This window comes from Crinia signifera, chromosome 2, assembly GCF_055691185.1.
Source record: "Crinia signifera chromosome 2, ASM5569118v1, whole genome shotgun sequence".
In the NCBI taxonomy this organism is placed as follows: Eukaryota; Metazoa; Chordata; class Amphibia; order Anura; family Myobatrachidae; genus Crinia; species Crinia signifera.
This window is the reverse complement of record NC_139218.1, coordinates 332,612,755-332,637,618: the sequence shown is the minus strand read 5'-3', so window position 1 is coordinate 332,637,618 and position 24,864 is coordinate 332,612,755. Positions and strand designations below refer to the sequence as shown.

The 24,864-nt window shown below is 44.2% G+C and overlaps 1 protein-coding gene across 1 annotated transcript; it reads right to left on the bottom strand.

The window, feature by feature from the left end:
* Positions 1–2,838: 2,838 nt before the first annotated feature.
* On the bottom strand, positions 2,839–23,051 carry HIGD1C (HIG1 hypoxia inducible domain family member 1C). Its single transcript, XM_083169453.1, has 4 exons — positions 22,895–23,051; positions 17,707–17,808; positions 7,785–7,919; positions 2,839–6,673 (listed from the first exon to the last, which is right to left on the bottom strand). Exons 2-4 carry the CDS (start codon positions 17,795–17,797, stop codon positions 6,609–6,611), a joined length of 291 nt encoding a protein of 96 aa, XP_083025579.1. The 5' UTR covers positions 17,798–17,808; positions 22,895–23,051; the 3' UTR covers positions 2,839–6,608.
* Positions 23,052–24,864: the final 1,813 nt, after the last annotated feature.

Below are 24,864 nucleotides of genomic sequence, written 5' to 3'. Positions count from 1 at the left end.
TAAGACCACACGGACAATCGTCCGTGTGGTAGCTTGTATGGGGGCTGAAAGCTGACATCCGGCGACGTCAGCTTTCCGCCCCCATGAGTGGCGTCATGCCCTCATTACCATGCATACGCCCCGCGTTTGCATGGGAACGCCCATGAAACGCGGGGCGTACACATAGGGAAATGAGGGCATGATGCCTCTCACGCCCCTATCCGCCCCCTTTGCGGCGGACGAAATCCGTCTGCGGCGAAGGGGGCTGCACATGCGCAGATTCACCTCTGCGCATGTGCAGTGTTAAAACATCGGCGGTACGGCCGCACGCGGGCCGTACCGTTCCGATTAGAATAAGGGCCACAGTCGGGCAGCACACAGCTCCCTGCCCGGCTGTCACAGCTACTTTCAGGACCTTGTGAGCGTACGCGGCAGTGGTACTTAAACAATGCGTTTCACCCCCCCCCTTGACAACGAGCAATTTACTCCCCCTTGGCAACAAGCATGTATTCCCCCTTGGCAACGAGAATGAAGCCCTCTTGGCATCCAGCATGAAGCCTCTAGGAGTTAATAGGGCTTGCATTGCCTATATGTCCTGCTGTCAGTCAGCACTCCCATCACAACGTGATACCTGGAGAATATACTTACTGCCATCAATGACTGAGATACAAGATATAGGCCCTTATTCAGTTGTGATCGCAGTACAAATTTGTTCTCAAAATGGGCAAAACCTTGTGCACTGCAGGTGGGGCAGATGTAACATGTATAGAGAGAGTTAGATTTGTGTGAGTTATTTTGTTTCTGTGCAGGGTAAATACTGGCTGCTTTATTTTTACACTGCACTTTAGATTTCAGTTTCAACACACCCCACCCAAATCTAACAAAATAACTCACACAAATCTAACTCTCCCTAAACATGTTACATCTGCCCCACCTGCAGTGCACATGGTTTTGCACATTTTGAGAACAAATTTGTACTGTGATCAGATCTGAATAAGGGCCATCGTGTAGCTAGCGGTGGAGGATGCCTGATATGGAGGCTACAGGTGTTATAAGTGTGATACTCCACAAGAACTTCTGTTCTTTTTCATTTTAGCTGGAAAAACATTAATAAAAACACCATACATAATATATATAGTATATCACTTTGTATATAAAACTTCTGAAAGGTCGAGCCTGGCGCTGCTGTACCTGTTCTGCATACATACACCATAATGTCCACTGTAAGAAACAAGGGCAGTGGTTCCAAAACTTTTTTGAATCACGGCACCCTATAATATCAGAAATTTGTCCACGGCATCCCCATTGGCCAAAAGTTTATTGAGAAATAAAATATTAATTAAATGAATTGTGTTTATATGTCCTCTTTAGGTTTAATTATGTACTGAGGGGACGATTTGCTTCTGTTTGTACACATATGTTATGACTGGAAGCCACAAGCACAAGTTTTGCCTGTTACTTTGACCATAATTAATTTGAGTTGTTCCTGGACCAACAACCCGAGGCACCCCTGCAAGAGCCCCAAGCCACCCCAGGGTGCCACAGCAAAGTCTGGGAACCACTAAACTAGGGGTATATTTACTACAGTGCAGGTTTATAGAAATTGAGATTTTGCTCCTAACAACCAATCAGTTTCTACATATTTATCTAGCACCTTCTAACAGATAATAGTTGAAATCTGATTGGTTGTTGTAAATATACCCCTAGTGGTTGCAAACTAACCACAAATAAATACAGGCGTCTGTGCCTCTGACTAGCACATTTCAAGACACAAACAGTGCAGCCATTACAGTTATGTTGTTCCGGACCTGTAACTAGTAGCACAATAAGGGCGGGATGTACTAACGGGGGTTTTACCGCATTTTCCTATGTACCATTACCCGTCCGCCCAGTCTCCGCCGGGCAGGGTATCGCCAGGCGATACCCTATAGAAGCCTATGGGCTTCTATCGCCGTCCGCTGCCTGCGCGACTCCCCCCTCCATCGATCTCCTCCCCCAGCAGGTGTCACAGCCGGGAGGACATCCGGCTGCAGGGGGGAGTAGGAGACGCCGGGGGCACTGACAACCGCCGGGATGTGATGGAGACCCCCACACACCACATTACAGGTATTGCGGCGGTCTCCATCACAGCACCCCAATGCTAGCCACATGGTAGTACATATGCGGTTACTACATTTTCAGCCAACATGTGCCAACAGACGGTATTTCATGCCCTACCATCCACTAGTGCATGGAGGGAGAATAAAATAGTGTACCGAGCCATGCGAGGGGACGCGGTACACTTAGACAGTGTCCATGTAGACATAGACACCCTAATAACAGCATGTCGACCTTTTTCCATGTCAACCTTTTGACCACGTCGACCTTTTCATGGCGGTTTTTTCAACCATGTCGACCTTTTAACCATGTCAACTTTTTACCTGTCGACCATATGACTGTCTATGATGAGTCGGTCTATGATTTATACCATAACCTACCAATAAATGTCTTCCACAGTGATCATACTGTACTAGGGTTTTAATTGTCAGTTAATAAAACAAACATCTCTATGTGCTCATCACATTGGCACAGAAAGGTTTAGTAACGAGTAATCCGTGCCATTACTAAACCTTCCTGTGCCACCTTCATTGCCCACTAGAGCAAAGTGGCAGAGTTGATAATGTGCCTTTTATGAAATCACTTGAAAAGAATAAAATGTATGTGGAAAGAGGAGTATACTATGTATTTTCAATAAAAAAATAACCTGGAATAATGCCATTGTGATTTATAATGTATCTTACAATTTGTCTTTTTCTATATTATACACTGCAGAAGACAAACATAATGCAGCCAGATTGTACAAAACACATGCAAATAATGTATTATTCAATAATGACATTTTATTTTAGATTTTGTCTGTTTACTGCTGAAATCGTTACCAGACACATGAACCACACTGAGGGCCAGATGTGTCAAGCTTCAAAAAGTGATAAAATGGAGAGCGATAAACAACCAGCCAATCAGCTCCTAGCTGCCATGTTACAGGCTGGGTTTGAAAAATGACAGGTACAAGCTGATTGGCTGGTTATCACTCTCCATTTTATCACTTTTTGAAGCTTGATACATCTGGCCCTGAGTGACTGATATATTGGGGAGATCCCACATACAGTGCAACAGAACTCATACAGTAAGTACAGAATCAAAGAGTGTCCAGTTTGCTAGGCATCACACAGTGATAAAACACAGAGCAAATCCAATACACATGCAGGGTGTCAGTACGGACATAGACTGATATGGCAGCGCCATGGACATTTGTAAAATTCAGTAACAAACACAACAGATTTATAAAATGCAGGCTGTGGAGCTACAGTTAGAATACATACATTACCTGACTGACTATAATGCAGTGCAGGCATGGTCAAACTGTGGCCCTCCAGCTGTTGTGAAACTACACATCCCAGCATGTCTTGTCATAGTTTTAGCATCCCCTAATACTAAAACTGTGGCAAGGCATGATGGGACTTGTAGTACACAACAGCTGGAGGGCCACAGTTTGGCCAGGCCTGGTTGTAGTGGAAGCTGCATCTTCAGGGAGACAAGGATGGGAAATTAGGCCAGCAACTGGATCATCCCAAATACAAATGTTCTGCTGTTATAGTCTGGTCCCAGCACGAGATTAGTGTTTTACCACTATTATACATTTTCTATTTAGCACAATATAACACATGGAAACAGCACAGACATGGCTGAGCTGTTTGGGTATACTGTTCTTATAGTGTACGGTTTATTCATCACAGAATACTTTTGAAATATGACTAAGGGGATTATTCAGACCTGATAACTTGATTGTTTGTGGAACGACTGCGTTTGTGTATGGATTGTAGCACGTATGCACAAGGCCAAACAGCGACAAAACTCAGTGATTATATTTTTGCAATATCATCTGACCTAGACTGGCAGGAAGCTGGCGTTTGGGGGTGGTAACTGAACATATTCTGGGAGTGTTTACAACACGCAGGAGTGCCCAGACATTTTAATGGAGGGCATGTGATGTCAGCTCGGGCCTCGATAAGCCCGTCTGTCACAGGGTTGTGGATGGGTCAGAATTACACACACCTGCACAGACTCGGAAAAATCATTTGATGATGAGTGATTGGATTTGCAGCTCAGTGATCCAATCACAAGTCATCTGCAGACTTGCACAGGGCGGGATTTCACTGTGTCTGGGTGGAGGCTATCTGATAGCAGTCCTCTGCAAAATCACACAACAGCAATCAGTTCTGAATCAGGCCCTAGATTGGGTTTCGTGATTATGTCTATAAAGACACATGAATGAACTAGTGGTAGAGCTGGTTCCTCAATTCGACCATATGCACATAAGACAGAGTGAATAAAATATTTTGAATGATTTTTTTCTTTATATTGGTGCTATATATGGCACATTGCAATCCTGTACACGTCATTGGTGTGACACTGTGAAGCTGAGGAATTCTGTGTCTTGGCCCAGCAGCATATGTGCCTATTTTCTTGAAATGTACGGCAGACCCACAGGAAAGTAGGTCAGCCTCCCAGATCTGCTCACTTACCCAGTGATATGGGGGGTTAGGGACTTGATGGTGTGTTTTGTGGTGATTTGTGTCATTGTAGCCCCTTAAGCTTTCCCATGACAAAACTATTATTATAACTAATAATTGCAATACTACCACCCACAGTGGTGGCATGCGGAGGGCCGCACAGGACAAGACCGCCCAGATGCCGATGCATTTACAAAATTTAGGGAATGCATTGCAATTTGTGAGTGCTTTGTTGAAGCATTAGCATATAACAGTTAGTAACTGCCGGTGGCTGACTTGTACAGTGGCAGGTATAAGTCCAATGCCATCCCACTAACAGCAATAACAGTGACAAGCACAAGTCCCAAGTCTTCCCACTAACAGCAACTACAGTGACAGGCACAAGTCCCAAGCCATCCCAATAACAGCAGCTACAGTGGCAGGAACAAGTCCCAAGCCTTCCCACTAACAGCAACTACAGTGGCAGGCAGAAGTCCCAAGCCATCCCACTAACAGCAACTACAGTGGCAGGAACAAGTCCCAAGCCATCCCACTAACAGCAACTACAGTGACCTGCACAACTCCCACGCCTTTCCCACTAACAGCGATAACAGGGACAGGCACAAGTCCAAGCCTCCCCACTAACAGTGATAACAGTGACAGGCACAAGTCCCAAGCCATACCACTAACAGCAACTACAGTGACAGGCACAAGTCCCACACCTTTCCCACAAACAGCGATAACAGTGACAGGCACAAGTCCAAGCCTTCCCACTAACAGCGATAACCGTGACAGGCACAAGTCCAAGCCTTCCCACTAACAGCAACTACAGTGACTGGAACAAGTCCCAAGCCTTTCCACTAACAGCAACTACAGTGACAGGCACAAGTCCCACACCTTTCCCACTAACAGCGATAACAGTGACAGGCACAAGTCCAAGCCTTCCCACTAACAGCGATAACAGTGACAGGCACAAGTCCAAGCCTTCCCACTAACAGCGATAACAGTGACAGTCACAAGTCCAAGCCTTCCCACTAACAGCAACTACAGTGACAGGCACAAGTCCCAAGCCTTCCCACTAACAGCAACTACAGTGACAGGCACAAGTCCCACGCCTTCCCACTAACAGCAACTACAGTGACGGGCACAAGTCCCAAGCCTTCCCACTAACAGCAACTACAGTGACAGGCACAAGTCCCAAGCCTTCCCACTAACAGCAACTACAGTGACAGGCACAAGTCCCACGCTTTCCCACTAACAGCAACTACAGTGACAGGCACAAGTCCCAAGCCTTCCCACTAACAGCAACTACAGTGACAGGCACAAGTCCCAAGCCATCCCACTAACAGCAACTACAGTGACAGGCACAAGTCCCAAGCCTTCCCACTAACAGGGATAACAGTGACCGGCAAATGTTCTGATGTGCCCTGAGACACTTGAGATCTCATACTAGAATGAAAGAATAAAGACTGATCTCAAATAGAAGGAAATACAGAATTATCAAGCAAAGCAGGAATGTTAAACAATGGTTTATGCAAGAAAAGATGAAACGTCACTTCTGGCATCGGCAACATTGAGTAACTGATGTTTATCATATTAAACATATCACAGTGAACATTCATGTGCTTCAATCAGTAATAGGTGTTGTGCAGTATAATCCCTATAGTGATAAGTCAGAACCATTTTCACTCTACACCAGCGGTATAACTACCTCCTGAGCAGCTCATGCCGCTGGTATGGGACCCAACAATAGGAGGGAGTTACTATCACTGCAATTTCCTTGAAAGCAGCGGTGATAGAACTTTATGGTGATGCGGCAGTTGGTGTCTAGTAACACCTGCTGCAATAATGATCCTAGGACGCAGCATCGGACCAAAGCACTCACCATCGCTGGAGAGCATTGAAACTATAAATTTTTTTTTTTACTATTACAACATTTTCCTGTATATAACTGTTACACGTATAGCTGAAGTAACTAAGGAAGAAGCAAGTAGTAAAGCAAGACACTAATAAGCTTGTCCAGTACCCATGAAGTCAGTTTCCAGACAGGTGTAGGCAGCCGTTTGCATTTCTGGGTGTATCCGCCTAATGCACTCCTCATTTGTCAGATGTGTCTTTATCCTCGTGTTTGAAGTACTCCTTGTACATGGAGTACAATACACCTAAAGCAGGGAAAAAGCAACAATCATATGTAACTGACTGATTACATATAATTCCTATACATGAGGAGGCTCATTTAGAGGTGGATAAACATATTTGTGTGCAGTAGATTTGCATTACCATACGGTTACGGAATAGATGATGGACAATGTCTAGGTCGACAGTCCCTAGGTCGACCACTAATGTGACTAGGTCGACATTGACAGAAGATCGACAAAAGCTTTAAGTCGACATGAGTTTTTCATGGTTTTGTTGTCTATGTCCACACGGGCACCGTATAAGTGTACTGCGTCCCCTCGCATGGTTCGCGCGCTTCTTGCACACTATTATATTTACTTGGACAGTAAAGTATGAAAAAACACTTTTCAAAAAAAAAAAACTATGTGAAAAACGCAAAACAAATTATGTTGACCATGTCCACATTGACCTTAAGTTTGTGTCGACCTTCTGTCAATGTCGACCTAGGGTATGTCTACTATTCTTAGGTGTTGAACTAGTCACTGTTGACCAATAGTAATCGACCTAGACACTGTGGACCCAGGGACCGCATACCTCACATACTACCCAATGCCAATGTCTGTATGTAGGGCCTGATTCAGCATGGATCGCATATGATAAGCTGCTTGCAGTAATCCATAATTGGGCAAAATTGGGACCTCGCTAAGCAACGGAATTCCCCTATAGTATGTTTACAGACTGATCCATCCAGTACTCATTGTACTAGCCTGTTAAGTATCTCTACCATAGCCAGCTAGCATACTGTTAGTAGTACTTGGGCGAGATGTACTAAGCCTTGAAAAAGTAATAAAATGGAGAGTGATAAACCACCAACCAATTGGCTCCCAACTGTCATGACAGATATGAGCTGATTGGTTGGTAGTTTCTCACTTTCCATTTTATCATTATTCAAGTTTAGTACATCTGTCCCCCAGTACTTGTTAAAATATATAAGCACTATATATGCAGTTCCCTATAGTCATGTGCAATTTTGTGATAATACACTTTACACCATTAATTACTTAAATAAACAACTGAATTACAGATCAGTAAAATTAAGTACAGGGTGCAGGGGGTGTTAAGGAAGAGGTTTGAGCTAATATTTATTTAACCTACCAACGGTCAAAGCACCCACAGCGAATCCTTGAGCACCGACTCTCATGTGAATGAGATGCACGGACAGCTTTTCGTCCCCACGGCTACGCACCCTGTACAACCCATAAGCCACCACTGCCAGGAAACCAGCAATCCCTACAAGGGGGGTAAAAAACAATGTGTGTTATAATCAAAGCTATTTCTTATTTTAATTAAACAAATCAGACATATCTGGGTTCCCAATCCGTTGTTCTCCATATTTAGAAGCAGTGTTACACTTATTTTTATTTTCCCAATCCCACACCCAATTTCCAGACTAACATATTATAAGGCAAAAGCCTGTGATAAGATGTCCTCTGCGATGTAGCACCATCCCTGGGCTTCCAGTTCTGAGACCTGCGAGTCCCTCTGCGCATGCACAGAGTGACGGCGCCGGCTGTGGGGCATACTGGGAGGGATCCATGATGATTCCCCCACTCGCGCTGCGGAGTGAAGCCCATAGGCTTCTATAGGGTATCAGAAGGAGTGTTTGTCTATTCCGCACTGAGTGCTTCTTTGTGCAGATCACATATAATTTCCTTTTTATTCTTTTGTTTTTCACACTTTTTCTTTTGTATTATTTATTTTTATATATTCCACACACGTATGTATTTATGTATGTAATTATATATATATATATATATATATATATATATACACACACACAATCCACTGTTGGTCGGCACTCACTTATATTATCAACTTTCCTGGTGCACTCCAAATCAATTCACATATATATCCAAAGGAGAAGAGGCACTTAGACAAAACGTTCAGGTAAGGTAGAAAACGCCTGTATTTGACTGAATGGTGATGTATTGAAGCTACATTTGTTGGACATTGTTTGCATTTGGAGTGTGCTCTGTTATGCAGATGTCTATACCTGCACCCCACGGAGATATATATGGTACACCTAGCGTGTTACTTTAAATGGAGCACCTCACAGCTGCTATTTGCTTCTAATTTGGAGTGCGGATTGTTCTAGAGATATTTATATATATATGATTTATTTATTTTGCGAGTGCCGCCGATCTACCCCCACTATATATATATATATCCATATTACACACACATACACATTTCAGTACAAAATATTTTCAATAAATTGTACTGGAACGTTGGATCTCCAATTTTATACTTTGTTTCCCTGTGCCATGGCATCCAATTTTCATATATCCATTTATGCCAGAGTTTATATGACTCAGGCTGAAATTATTACCCAGAAACACCATATGCACATGTTACATCTGGCCCACCTGCAGTGCACATGGTTTTACCCATTTGAGAAAGATTTGGCTTTTACGATCAACTCTGAATCAAGCCCTGAGTCTAGAATCAGTGTCAAACGCAGGATTTTTAGAGGAGGGTTTCCCAATGTAATCCAAAATCTCCCACTGTGCAACACATTGGAGTAAGTACGAGAGTCTGGGGGAGTGGTAACAGACCTGAAAATAATGAATATTTAACAGTACAGATGGTCTATAGTATAGGCGGTTTCAAACATTTAAATAAGATAAGTGGTCAGGAAAAGGTTAAACATATAACAAATAAATACACAAACATAATAGAACCAATACTGCACTTCATGGTAAGGCTCCTGTCTCTTCCTCCTGGCAGCTACTCTCTGGTCCATTGTGATGTTTGAGGGCTCAGATCCACACATACAGTAAATGTGGTAGAAGAACCTGTTACACTGGGCATGTGCAGCAGCTCTCCTCTGTCCCTTACACTGCATGATATGGTGGCAGCTCTATTGAACATATTATATACCAGTGCTACTGTATTGTCATAATTTAAGGCAGTTGCCAAGAGGAGGGGAGTTTCCGGACAACCAGAACCCCCCCTGCGTTTGCCTATGAGAATATAACCATGCTACTGGGAATAGTGTGAGATTGGGAAAATAACACAGAACCGTTTGAAGGACAAGTGAAACACAGAAAATACTGCCATTTGGTTGCCTGCCAGGTGGCTGATAGAGATGTACAGTAGGTTCCAGGTATTTGCGTATTACATATGGCATGCCGTTTCTATGGTGTATGCTATTACATAAAGTTTTATGGCAGCAGGGATCATCTTTATGGTGATTATAGTCTTACCTGATTTGATAGGGATCGGAGTTCAGAGCACTTGTATACAGTATGCTGAATTTATTACAGAAGACATTCTTTTCTCCTGCGTGACGCTTGTGCTAAGCATGTTTCTGCTGTACCTTCCTTCGCAGCAGTGTCACACAATACTGTAAATATACAACTAAAAGTTGTCTTATATAAAAAAAATAGAAAAAGACACAAAAACGTGTGTAATAGTTCCCGACCTTGACAGACCTTGGTCACATTTGCTGGGCAAGTGAGAGTTAAGGTGCATACACACGTACAGATTTTTCTGTCTGATCTATCTGGTGGGAGCAAATAACAATCAAAAAATTGTTCCCAAACGCTTTGAAAACAGACAGTGATCAGTAAGACAAATTGTTTCAATCATTCTGATATAACTAATTTATCAAAGCATAGATTTTTTTTAATGTTTTCCTGCATTTGGGTGGAAATTTTTGATTGTCATACACTCCCATACATTTCCAGGTTTTTGTTCCCACCAGATAGATCAGACAGAAAAATCTGTATGTGTGTACGCACCTTTAGTTACGGTTTACCATTGGGGAGTTTCTGGCAATATTTAGATGGCTGCAGTGTAATGGGTTTACTGATATAAAATCTGCAGCACATAGGACAATGACTTCCCATTACAATCCAAACTTTATCTGAAACATTTTAATATTTCTGTATTCAAGCAATGTCCGCAATAAGCCAGCAAGCAACTGAAGTGGCAGCAAAGCAAAGGACAGTGGGCAGCACGGGTTGTGTCATGGTTAGCATTGCTGCCTCACAGCACTGAGGTCTTAACCCTTCGACTGCTAAGTGACTTTGTCAAAATAGGGGTTAACATTGCCACGTAAACTTTATTATTCATCATAATGACCTGTAATGTTTACTTTATATAGACAATATAATGTTTTTTATTTGAATTTATATAACAAATGTGAGCAATGCTGCCATATTTTGTGGATATTTTGCACCTCTCTCACATAAATGTTGGCAATCAAAGGGTTAAGCTCGACTTTCACTGTGGCCCTGAATCTGGGTATTCTCCCCATGCTTGTGTGGCTTTCTTCCAAGTACTCTAGCTTCCTCTTATACCCCTTTTACACCAAAACGCCGGGTCGCACCCGGCTTTTTTAGACCCAGGTTCAAGCCGGGTGCGACCCGGCGTTTAGTGCAATTTACACCGGGCAGACAGCCCGCACCCGCCCCCCCCCTCCTCCCGGTGCTTGGAGATGACAGGATGATGTCATCTCCAAGCGCCAATCACCGCCGCCGCCGGACCGGAACGCTGCTAGGGGCAGCCCAGCACTAAGGTAAGCTGCTAGGCTGCCCCCAGTCCCCGCGCGCACCCCTCCCCGCTGTCGCACAGGAGGTGAATGGATGCCGCACACAGGCATCCGTTCACCTTCCTCCCCCGCCGCCGCTGCTGTCTGCAGGGTATAGCAGACAGCAGCGCCGGCTGTCAGTGTCAGGCTGACAACCCGACCAACCTGCAGACGCTGCGGTCCGCAGGTTGGACGTTCCCCATTCATGTAAATGGGAGCCGGGTCATCCGACCCGGCGTTCCCATTTACACCGCCCTCTACCCAGGTCCTAGCCGTGTTCTACCCAGGTCAGGACCTGGGTAGAAGTCCCGTGTAAAGGGACACGGCGTTAGGGATTTACACCGCCGAAGATCCGGGTCTGACCCGCCGCTGACCCGGATTTTTCGGCGGTGTAAAAGGGGTATTACACTGCAAAAATATACTGGTATACCTACAGTACCTCCCAACAACATAAAGAAATGATAACCGAGGGGTGTGTACATATTGTAGGGAATAAAGGGGGATGGACATCAGAGCTGGGAGAGAGATACATTTTCCAAACACAACCTGTAACATGACGGTTAAAAGCAGATTGGTTTGATACATATCCCCCATAGACTCCAATTCACATCGCCGTGCCTTGAGCCGATGTTCAGCCTGAGTCACGTAATGTCACTGCGCCATATTCAATGTTCTTTTGCGAGCTGTGATGGCGAGCAGTGCTGATTACGTGCCGTCACAGCTCACAGGTCAGTATTCAACTGACCCCCCTGCATACGCCGTTCACACCTCGCTGGGTTTTTACTGCGAGGTGGAAACAGCAGGAGCGGATGGCTTGTTTTCGGCGATCCTCGCCATTTAACCTTCTTAGTTGCCGCATTGAAATTTCCAAGACATTCCAGTACGACGGCGCTACCTAGCATTACCTGTACACACTGCTATCCTGTGGCTTTTGGCACTTCAGTGTACATTTGTGTCCGCATACATCTATCCTCCATGCACTGAAAGTCTCGTTACACATAACGCGTGAACACCATGTCACTCAGTAAAGCCGGGCATCTTTTTGTGCAACTTATTCATAGGCCCTTATTCAGATCTGATCGCAGTACAAATTTGTTCTCAAAATCGACCAAACCATGTGCACTGCAGGTGGGGCAGATGTAACATGTTTAGGGAGAGTTAGATTTGTGTGAGTTATTTTGTTTCTGTGCAGGGTAAATACTGGCTGGGATGCAGTAACTTTCCCGGCGGTCAAAATCCCGACCGCCGAAATCCCGGCACTTTGTCTCTCTGTGGGTGTCCACGACACTCATAGAGGGAGAATAAATTAGTGCGCCGAGCGTAGCGAGGCACCGGCCCGCTGCGTGGCGAGCACAGTGAGCCCACAAGGGGGGGGGGGGCGATCCATGTCCCCCTTGTTGGGATTTCGTCGTCGGGATTTTGACCGCTAGGATTCCGACCTCTGGGATTCCATACCAATCCCTACTGGCTGCATTATTTTTACACTGCCATTTAGATTTCATTTTAAACACACCCCACCCAAATTTACTGCTCTCTGCACATGTTACATCTGCCCCACCTGCAGTGCACATGGTTTTACCCATTTTGAGAACAAATTTGTACTGCGATCAGATCTGAATAAGGGCCTTAGTAGGAGAATTAAATCATAACATACTAGTAGTAGTAGTAGTAGTACGTTTATTTATAGGGCGCCGCAAAGTGTCCGCAGCGCCGTACATAGCAAACAAAAAATAAATGACGAGGTAACGTACAGGGTGTGTTGAAAAATACAGTATAAATGGGGGTATAGCTGGTAGAACTAAAATCAGCATCAGTTCAGAAGTAGGTGTCAAAATTGTCAAGGAGACTAAAGATGAAGTAGAGGAAGGGAAGAACAGGACAGGAGCACAGGTGAGGTAAAGAGGTAGGGTGAGTACGTGAGGAAGGAGGGCCCTACTCATAAGAGTTAACATACTAAAAATAGGTGGGTGGACGAACGAAAAACAATAGGATAAGTAGGAACGGAGGGGAACGGAGGCAGGATAAGAGGATTAAAAGAGGTTAGGAGGAGGGATAGGCTAGTCGAAAAAAGTGTGTGTCACATGCAGGCTGGACTAAAGCCACACCATCAGCTTCTCTTATCAGGCATGTGTCTATTTTAATACATTCTATATTGCTGCCATGACACCACTTCAGCAACAATACAATATCTCTAGTGCAGCAGTGTCCCTGTTTGCTCCTAATGTCATTGTTATGTGACCTAGTAGTGCACTGGTTAGTGGTGTTGCTTCACACATTCATTCTTATGTTATAACTCTGTGTGGAATTGGTATGGTCTTCACATGCTCTTCCTCCAGGTGCTCAGGGTTCATCCAATGGTGCAAAGATGTAAAATACTGTTCAGTTGTGAAAGTACAAAGCAATACCCCTCCTGCATTGTACATGCCATGTGCCATTGGAGGAGTGTACCTGTGTGAGCAACATGCGCATATATATATATATATATATATATATATATATATTAATATATATATATATATATTTATTTTGCAGGTGGAAATGGCAGGAATGAGCATTGCGATGGGGATTGCTGCTATTTGTGCACTCACATAAAATACAGTTATGCTTTTCGCACCAGATTATGTAAATGAGTTTGTAGGAATAAGGCACCTTAGTAGTGTCTCGGAGAGGACCGCCAGATCACTTATCTCTACAAAAAGGCTTGGCACTTGCACGTCCCCAGTGACCATGGAAGCTGCATGCTAGCTGTACTGTCAATGGGCCTCATTCCTTCCAGGCACACTTTATAGAAGTCAGCACAAGGCGAAAAAACGGCCGAGGTTTTCAGTATTCAATCACGGGCATTCGGTTTGGAGTATATTTTCACCAATGCCTTTTCACTTTTTTTGGGGGGGGGGGGGGGGGGTGAAATGGCATTGGTAAAATGGGCAAAATGACAGGTATATATGATGTACTTAAACCAGTCTATTATGTTTCAGGAAAAGCAGGAAACGCTAAAGGGAAAACTCCCCTCTCCGGCGATGCCTGCCAGACCACCACAGCTCTCACCCTGGCTGGCACCACTGGGCATGCACGAATTCTAGCTGATATCATTGGATCTCCTGTGCAGCCGGGAGCAAGCAGCCACAAAAGCCCGGGACAGCGATGTCACAGCTGTAATGTATGGACAACGACACCTGCAGCTGTCGAAGTCGATAGCTGCAGCTGTCAGAACAGTCAGCACCACTGGCCTTTCATAAATTGCCAGTCATATCGGTGGGCTGTCTTGTACATACTGCAGCATAGCTGATAGACAGGGGCGCACAGCATGGGGCAGAAGAAGTAGCAATGCACATAGAGGGTTATTCTGGTTCACTCTTTCTGACAAATTCCTTCTAATGCTGTGCAGAGCCGGCCCTAGCCTGAATGATGCCCTAGGCAAGATTTTGGCTGGTGCCCCCTAGCACCGCCACTAGTTCTGCCTCTGACCCTGCTCCCCTTTCCCAGCACCATTAACCCTCATCATAGCAGTAATCATTTTGGTGCTCCTACCCGCAATATTTTTAATAGAAACAGTGCATGTTCTTGCTGGGAAGGGGCATGGCCAAACAATAATACCCCCAATTCAAATTATGCCACACAGTAGTGCAACTTTATTCACATTACATCACACAGTAGTACCACTTTACCTTATTACTCCTCACAATATTCACATTATACCCTTAGAAAAAAATCCTGAGAAAATATTGTATTTTAAGCACCTCCATGGCCACACTGCAACCCAGCACAAAGCAGTGTGTGCTGGGCAGAGGAGAAGAGCTGCAGCTGCTGCTGTCACTTAAGGGGGGGGGGGGCCCAGGGCATGCCTAAATTCTGTGTGCGACTGTGGCTGTACCTGCATACGGAATGCTATGTTACAGTGATTTCCATGAATACACTATTTCTAATGCAGATACAGCCTCAATCACACACAGAATATAGGCATGCTGCATATCATTTTAATCAGCAGAAGCTGCTGATGCCCCTAGGCATTCCAAATGCCCTAGGCAATTGCCTAGTTTGCCTATGCCTAAGGCCGGCTCTGATGCTGTGTACACACGGGGGAGATATATTGCTCAGCCATATATAGCTGAGCAATATATGGCTGAGCAATATATTGCTCAGTTTCTCCTGTTCATCAGCGACCAGAGATGGTCGCTGATGAAAAAGAAACTGCCGGGGGGAGCCCAGCAGTGGTAATCAGCTGGTCGCAGGAGCATGTTCCTGCGACCAGCGTTCACCACAGGGGCAAAAACGGGAGCGCGCACCCGGCGATATATCGCCGGTGCACACTCCCATTGCGGGCAATATGGTCGCTGAGCGACCATATTTCCCGCGATTTGGGACAAAATCGCCCCCGTGTGTACGCACCTTTAGATGGACAAAACCATGTGCACTGCAGGGGGGAAGATGTAACATGTGCAGAGAGAATTCGATTTGGGTGAGTTATTTTGTTTCTGTGCAGGGAAAATATGGACTGCTTTATTTTTACACTGCAATATAAATCTCACTTGAAGTAAAACCCCACCCAAATCTAATTCTCTCTGCACAAGTAACATCTGCCCCACCTGCAGTGCACATGGTTTTGTCCATCTAAGAAGGAACTTGTCAGAAAGAGTGAACTAGAATAACCCCCATAATGTGGGCTTTGATCCCCCGGGAATACACAATTATACAGTCATCTGGGAATATTTCACCAACCCTAACTCAGGGGTTAATACGTGCCATTAATGCGTTAATGCACAAATCAGTGCACCTTTCCTGGATTCTGGGAATTAATGGCCATTACCACAGACTTTAACTAGGCTATTGGGACAAGTCAGATAGAACAGCCTTGGGCGATAAAGCCAGAATCTACCACCTGTTTTCACCCGCAATAATTTACCACACATGTGGTTGCATCTAAAATACATATGTCATCCTTGTTAAGATTTGCAAATCAATTTTTCAGATCTATCAGCTTAATTTGATTGTTAATAATTGTTTTCATATAGAGTGCTGTCACTGTCATCTGTCAAACTGGCTGCACTGCATGTTAATTAGATTTATCTGAAATTAAATCTTCTGAATCAGACAGAGCAGGCCAGTCTAATAGCTAACATAACAGATTAAATCAATTGAGCTTCAAAGATACTAGTAACAGGTATCCATAATAAAATGTATATTATTACACTTTTTTCTCTCCCACAAACCAAATTAAGCGAGATGCATTTATGCTGGGTATAGTTAGTGATTCCCGTGTGTACCCAGTCAGTACACTATACCAGCAGTGCCGCAGGAGAACAATATAGTGCATACACACTGACTGATATGGTTCATGAAACTGGTCAGTGACAGCACCCGCCCCCATTCCATACATGCAGTTGCTGATGATATTGTCAGATAGCTGCATGTACAGAGACAGGGGGGAGTTAATGATGCGCTAGAGCGCGCTTCTTTAACGATATTGAGCTTACAAACTGGCCCATGTTCGCGATGTATCAAATGATATTGCTATCGTGCATATCGTTAACGATATATCGCCAGTGTGTACACAGTATTAACTATATCAACATCGTGGCATTTGCTAAGCTTGTACCAAGCCTAAGTCCCATATTTCTGTAGTGTCCCTAAGGTGTCACTGACATGTAGCACAACAGTCCTAGCAGTGCGCTCTATTTTATGGCCAACTATAGAACACTTTTTACCATTTTAGTTACTAAATTCACTTCTTGTTACTATGAAGTGAAGTGTTCTATAGATATAAATGATCTCTAAGATGTGGACAGCACAGCCAGTGTGTGCCCCCCTTACCTTTCCTCAAAAATGACGGATCCACCCCTATTCCTTTTTAGCTGAGGTGGAAGAGGATCCTACGCTTCTCACAGCACAAGTCTGATGTTTCGCTATGACATCATAGCCAAGTGCAACACTCACAGCCCACCAAAGATATGGCGGTGCACAGTGGCGCAATAATAGCACCGCAGGCCCCACAGTGCCGGGGAGGTGCCGGGTAAGTGTGGGCGCGGGGGCTATTGTTACGCTGCACTGCTGCCGCCTGCTGGGACCTGCTTTACCCCGCCGCTTCTGTGGCCGGGAGTCGGGACCCGCAGATCTACTTGTCCCTCAAAAAATGGCCACCCCCTTACAGCAGACAGTTTTGAGGATGCTAGAGGAGGCGGCAAATGACTTGAGGTCACAAACTGGAATGCTACTTTGAGGTCATAAACTAGAATACTGTCTTGAGGTCACACATGACTTTCTCATTCCTTTCCTTAAAACCACAGCTTTAGTTTATAAACTGACAAATTCCTGATAAATTTGTCTCCTACCTCGTTTGCATTTAATGCCAGTGGCAATAGGTTAGGAGAAATGAAAGGTAACAGTCACCGAAAGAGACATTTACTTTGATGGATAAGTAAATACTGCATCAGAAAATACGGACAGATGAAATATATCTGGAAGCAGATCATTTCGGTACTTTACCTATAGGTACAAAAGGAGCTTCCTTGGACTTCCTGATCAGTTTTGAGGAAGCAGAGTCCATTTCCCCGGGCGTCCAGTCACTTGATGACATGTTTGTTTTCACTGTAAAAGAAAAGTGGCTATGTTCATTTCAAAACATTTAATACAAAATGTGGTTGTGAAATTTCTAACATTATTATAGCAATTATTATTAGAATTGGAACAGAGCTAAATGCATGAACTCATTATGCTTCTGGTGGGGTCTGTGCAGAGGAACAAGCACGGTTTATCTACCATCTTATGTTTTATCTTATTGCCGTTGCATTGGTAATAAGATTATGAATGTAAATGTTACTGATATATTATTTTTGTGTATCACTTGTTAATACAGGTCGAGTCTCAAGTATCCGTAGATCTGTTATCCAAAATAAACCAAAAACCATGTTTTTTTAGAATATTTAAAAAAATTTAAATCCCCCCCGCCCCTTTTTTCATACTTACCAAGTCCCCCGATGTCCACGACGGCCTTCAGGATCTTCTTCAGCGGTCCCAGGTGTGCATTGTGCGGGCGCCGATGATGTCACCGGCACACCTGCGAACTTAAGCAATGCACTCCTGGGACAGCTGAAGAGGATCCTGAAGGCCTCCGTGGACGCCGGGGGACACTGTGGATGTCGTGGGACCATCGGGGTACCACCAGGGGACCAGGTAAGTATCAAAAAACGAAATTATTCCAAAACCGTAAATATCCTTTATCCAAAATTCTCGTGGTCCGGAGCATTTCGGATAAGGGATACTCGATCAACCTGTATAGTTAAAATAGGCATTTATAATGTATACAAATAACATTATCCTAAACCTTTAGTAAACAATATTGGATGAAGTACAAAAAAAAGTGAAAAACACCATATCGACCTAATGCTTGTGTTGACCTAATGAACCTTCAAGCACTACACCTGTACTGCAGTGTCATATCTTCTAATACTGCACATACTGCTGTATAATAATATCAGAGAACTGTGCTACTCTTCTATATTGTCAAAACTAAACACGTCACAACACAAGGAGCCAGATGCACCAAGCTTCAAAAAATCATAACCTGGAGAGTGATAAATCACCAGCCAATCAGCTGCTAACTACCATGTCACAGGCTGGGTTTGAAAAATGACTTTTAAAAGCTGATTGGCTGGCTGTTTATCACTGTCCACTTTATCAGTTTTTGAAGATTAGTGCATCTGGCCCAAGATGTTTGTTGAAGTCCGGATGCAATACTATCGCATATCTGTGTTGCACAACAGTGCTGCAATAGCCAGTGACACCTGCTCAGTGCACCATCTCACCCAGCTGCAGTATTACACTGATATTGTAGTTAGTCATTTATGCCAACGGTCTGTTTTATAAACGCCAAACCACACAGTCCACCATAACATATATTTGACTATTTCCTTGTTTTAGACACTTTTATGTGTCATTGATCGAAGTAAACTTTGATAAGACAATAGTGTTCATTCTAGCACCCGCCATATTTGAAAACCCATGCAGTTCCTGTTCCCTAACCTGGGGTGTCACTGTCTGCTGTGGTGTTTCTAGCACAGGTCTGGTTTGCATATCAGTGCTGATATACAGACCACACTGTGCTAGAAGCACTACAGCAGACAGCGACACCCCAGGCAGGGAACAGGAACTGCATGGGTTTTCAAATATGGCGGGTGTTAGAATGAACACTAAGACAATATAACACTTCTGTATTTTTATATACTTATAATAAATTGTAAATGACCAAATAATCATGTTTATAAAGGGACTGGTGCATAAACTGCAGCCACTGTGTATAAAGCAGCCCCATATTCCAAGTGGAAGGCTGAGGCAGAGGGATGAATGTTTATCTTGCTGGTTGGCTGGTTGGCATGCCAATACAGTGCTGGGTACGAGTTGGCATAATACACACTTACTGGTTAAAGGATTGGAACTGTGAAAGCTCAATATCAGCAAGTGTAAAGCTGTTCCAGGGCCTAGATGTGAGAAGGTGGGGAATCAGCAAGTGAGGCCTACAGTAGTAGCGGCAAACAGCAGCACACTATGTAATGTTACTATAATGACCTCTTCACCTTAATAGTTTATGTAACAACTTACAACAGGAAGCAGTTTTTTTTAACAATAAAATATTAATCAGAGTCATGTTTTAGATCTATAATTCACTGATAATAGACTCCGACTAAGAACAGTGATATGTGCCGAGCGCAGCTGTAGTGGATATAGGCACTTGGCCCAAAGCCCATGCAAGGGTACAGGCAGTGGTGTAACAATAGCCCAGCAGACCCCGCGGTCGTGAGGAGGCGCGGAGTTAAGTGTGGGCTCCGGGGGTCTGCAGGACTATCGATATGCGGGCCAGCCTGCCTTACCCTTCAAATGTGAAGGAGATTTGCGGATTCCGGCGGCGGCAGCACATTTGAAGGGTAAGGCAGGCTTGGGGGGGGGGGCAGATTTATTTTAAGGGGGGGGCATTTTGGTAATTTCCGGCAGGGGGTGCACATTGGATAGTTACGCTACTGGGTACATGCTACACTAATTGGGGGCTGCCCAGCAATTCGCCACAACCCAAAAATATACTGGTAGGCTAATTGGCTCCCAACAAATTAACCCTGCCTTGGTTTTTGGGGGAATCCTTGCTGTCATCTGACAGTGAGGGTTCCCCCGGAACACTGAATATGGCCCCATGAGAACACATTATATTTTCAGTGTCCCGACCTTGTCTGCTTCAGTGTTGGGAGTTATGTCATTATTATATATATTATATAACGTCCTGCCCATCGTAATTGCCTGGCTCTGGTAACAGTGTCTAGATAGGCAGTCAATAGGTCTACCCCAAAAGGTCAACATGCAATAGGTAGACCGGGTCAAAAGGTTGACATGCAATATGTTGACAGGGTCAAAAGGTAGACACATTCCAAGGTCGACATGAGTTTCTCATGAATTTTTTTAACCGGCTGGTTCTATTTCACCACCTTTGTTGGTAGAGGTAGAATATAATACAAGGCACCACGCCCGAAGCATGGCAAGAGAACATGCGAGGGTATGCGCTACACTAATTAGGGGTGCATTGACACCCCCAAAAATGGGAAAAACTCATGTCGACCTTTTCTAGTTGACATTTTGACCCTGTCCATCTTTTCACCCTCTCCCATGTCAAATTTTTGCATGTCGTCCTTTTGGGGCCGACCTACTGACTGTCTATCTAGACACTGTTTACCTAATAATCCATGCCCGTAATTTCCATGGCAGATCCATTTATACTACTACAGAAAAGATTACCATTTGCTTTAGAAACATTCAATCTTCACCCATTAATGGAACTCCCTGCAGCACATAATTAGACTCTCCACCAACCATCACATTATCAAGATCAATCTCAAAACCTCCTCTTCACTTCACTTCAAACCGACCCGTCATACCGCAGCTTCACTTCCTACCGCAGCTATGACCCTGCCCATCTACTGTAGCTACAATTATTCAGCATTACCCCATTCATTTAGATTGCAAGCTTTCAAGAGCAGAACACTATAGCGCCCATTTATCATTGAATATTTGCAGATAAATACCTGAAAACATTACAATGTATCATGTGCTGAGACACAACCCTCTATGCTGAGACACAGAGCTCCATGATGAGACACTGCAAGTAAGCACTCTCTGTCTAAACCAGACCCTTCCTCTTAAACATGGATGAGGGATCTCTGTTACTTTGCCAGTCACAGCAACATTAAGCATATTGCAACTCTGAAATTTGGCAATCAGACCCCTGGAGCACCATGGTGCAGCATGGCATGTAAAACTAACCAGGTGGAGCAACAGTGCATTTTAGTAAATTTGCCCTATATTATCTGTGCCTGAAACATTGCTGGTATGACATATTAATTTAACTTTTTTCTATTTAATTTCATCTACCTCAGAGCCATACTGTTTTCATTATCTGGATATGTATCCCTCTGGTACCCCTTCATTGTCTTTACAATAGTATAGGAGAGTCCGCACTCTCCCTTGACCCACAAAAATATATATTTGCTCACAAGGCAAGTCACTGCTTAAGTCAGGACGGTAGCATCAATTCTGCATGTTATATGATACAGGAGGATACAGTCTCTACACAATGGCAGTATTACAAATATTAATTATCAAGTAAATGATCATCCAAAGTATTTTCGTTTAAAAAAAAATCCTACATTTTATTACAATTACTACCTATGTGCATTTTATGTTCTACTATAGTTATTGTGTATTTATAACTGGTAGGTGTTAAACAGATAATGGATGATAAGAAATAATAATACCAAGGGCTGCTTCAATCAGATGGGAATTGCCAAGCATGCCATGTTATTAATATGAAATGAAGGGGAGTAGGGTTCAGTATAAGACCTGTGGTAATAATCGTGTATCACAATTTGGCTTAATTCACTCATTTTACCTGGTGACCCTGGATTTTTAGTGATATGTTGCAATGTTTGATTACTATAGTGCTTCCTTTCATTCTAAAATACTTCTGTACAATGCAAATGTCCATAGTGGGCCTATGGGTGATTTAGCAGTGAAGGGTTGAAGGTTTATAATACAATGTATGGGATAGTTACAGTATAAATACATGTGTTTTGTAGGTCTTTTATAATACTTAGCAACAGACAGCCATATAAGCAATTCACAGATAACAAAAAAAGTCCTTCACCCAGAAGTATAGAGTTTAGTATATAATAAAGGGGACATTTCAATAGCAAGGACAGCTCCAATGGGCCCATTATATACCAATAGCATATGTGTACTGAAGCTATAATGGCTAAAATGCTATAATGGGAGCTGGCAGCAAGCTCGGATCTGTCATCTACAGTTCCATTGTGACAACCACAGCAACTTGTAACCAAGCACATCAATGTAATAGTCAACTTGTAATAGTCAACTTGGAACTACTAATCCAAGCATGCCCTAATAGCCAAAGTCTGGTGGTGAGGCATGCTGGGACTAGTAGTTCCTGGCCTGCTGGAGACGGGTAAACGGCCCAAGTTGGCTATACAGGGTGATCTATCTAGAGTTAAGAGAAGTAATGGCACTGCATTTGGTTAGTCATTAAGCAGATGCCTGTCTTGGCATTATCCGCCTCCTCCATCACTTCACTAACACCACGGAAACAAAGGGAAATAAAGTTTTAAAAGGCTGAACCCACCTGCGATGCGATCCTCCTGTGCAAAACGACGAGTTACAGATCTGACAGGCAGACCACAGCGGACGCGATGCGTAGTCAACTTGCTCCAGAGGCCTGTGACGTCACATGGCGATCATCCGCCAATCGGAACGCTGCATGGGAAGAGGTAACCGCTGCTGAGAGGTGACAGGCAGGAGCTCGCTCAGGACACGCCCCCTGCTCTCCCGGTTGCTGCTGTCCCCGACTGCCCTGGGCCTGGTGTCACAGTCACACTGCCAGCAGCCACACACACTGGCACAGCACCGCGACTGGTGTCACTCTGCCAGTGCCAGCATTCATACACTGACATAGCACCCCGTCCGCTGTCACTGTGTCACATTGACCTGTATCTTTGCTGCTCACAGGTTTCACCGCTGACATCTAACAGCATCTTGTTTTCTTCCTTTAATTTTTTTTTTAAATGACTACATAGAGTATATACAACTACAGTCTTGTTTTCAAAATACATCTAATGTGCAAGGTGAGTTTTGACATTAGATTTTGACTACATATTCAAAATTGCATGCAGATCGCACAGGTTTTTTTACCTTGCGACGCCGATGGGCGCTCCATACAATTCATGCTATCTGCATTAGATTGCCACTATATAGTCCTTGCTGCCCTGTCTATCTGTCTATGATTTGTGCTGTCCCAGGAGTGCGGATCGGGATCGCAAGGTAAAAATCTGTGCGATCTGCATGCGATTTTGACTATATAGTCAAAATCTCATGCTGGATTGTACCGTGTGTATACACGATTAGCTCTATAGTCTATAGGTATATCTATTAACCAGGGCCGGTGCAAGGCACCGGAGCGCCCCAGGCGAGTCGGGGTGGGGGCGTCCCGGTGCCGGGGGGGGGGGGGGGTACCTGTCCTGCGGCGTTGTGTATTTCAATCTGGCGGCGGAGGCAGCGGGGGTCCCTGCAGTCCATTAGTGTGGCGAGCGCACGCAGAATACATGTAAAGTAATACGCGTCCCTCGCTGGGCTCGCTGCACTCGCCGCACTTCGGGCTCGGTGGCTCGCTGCTCTCGCCACACTATATAAAATCAACTCCATGCGTAGTTGGATAGTGGGGGTATGAAATCACCCATGGGTGACTATACAATTAAAAATCGGGTCTTTACAATGAAAAATCGCATCGCATACCTACTTAAGGCATGCGATGAAAAAAATCGGGCGCCCAGGTAATACACAGGTACCAAAATATCTTCTAACCCGACCTCGGTCTTTATTTATAAGATCTACGTCTGTCATCCACATGCATCACTTGCTCCCATTCACGATTGCAGAATGAATGGGCTCCACCCACTCTGTGGAATGCCCTCCCATGCACAAATCTCCAAGCTGAAAACCTACCTCTTCAGGTAAGCTTATCAAATGCCAGAATCGGCCACATAACCCTCATAAACCTTTCCTATACAATTACATTCCACTGTACAATACAACATAGCCTTGCTTATTTTCTCTCTTACCTTTCCATCCTCCTGACCCATGGCTAACATTGCTGGGTCACTGTAAAAAGAACCTTTGCAAACTGGTGGACCATTATGCAATAGATAACACCTGTATCAAGGGCTATTTCCCTATAGTTTGTAAACTTGCGAGTATGGCCTTATTAAAATTTTGCCTGTCTGTATCTACTCAGTTTGTTTTAACCCTATTTCTAATCATAGCGGAACTTGCTGCGCTATACATGAAAATATTAATATATAAATAATATGAAATTGGTTCCAGATCTCAACTCTGAGTACATAACTTTGTACAATTTCTCCGCTGCACATCTCTCCACCACGCCAGTAGACCCAGCTAGAGGGCACATCAGTCGCAGCTGAGCCTATAACCTCTTGTGGTGACCTAGTGAAGACTGCTGACGTAATTAGACTCTGCACCTCTGTTTTGGGTCTTAGTCGACTACTGCCACATACCACCCCTTCCATTCCATTCAATGTG

Bases quoted from the DNA above. Each gene is read 5' to 3' on its own strand.
- HIGD1C (XM_083169453.1), bottom strand. From the start codon at position 17,797: ATGTCATCAAGTGACTGGACGCCCGGGGAAATGGACTCTGCTTCCTCA. The intron at 7,920-17,706 runs GTAAAGTACCGA...CCCCCCTTGTAG, and splicing joins AGCTCCTTTTGTACCTATAG to GGATTGCTGGTTTCCTGGCA. The intron at 6,674-7,784 runs GTAGGTTAAATA...TCCCTGCTTTAG, and splicing joins TGTGGGTGCTTTGACCGTTG to GTGTATTGTACTCCATGTAC.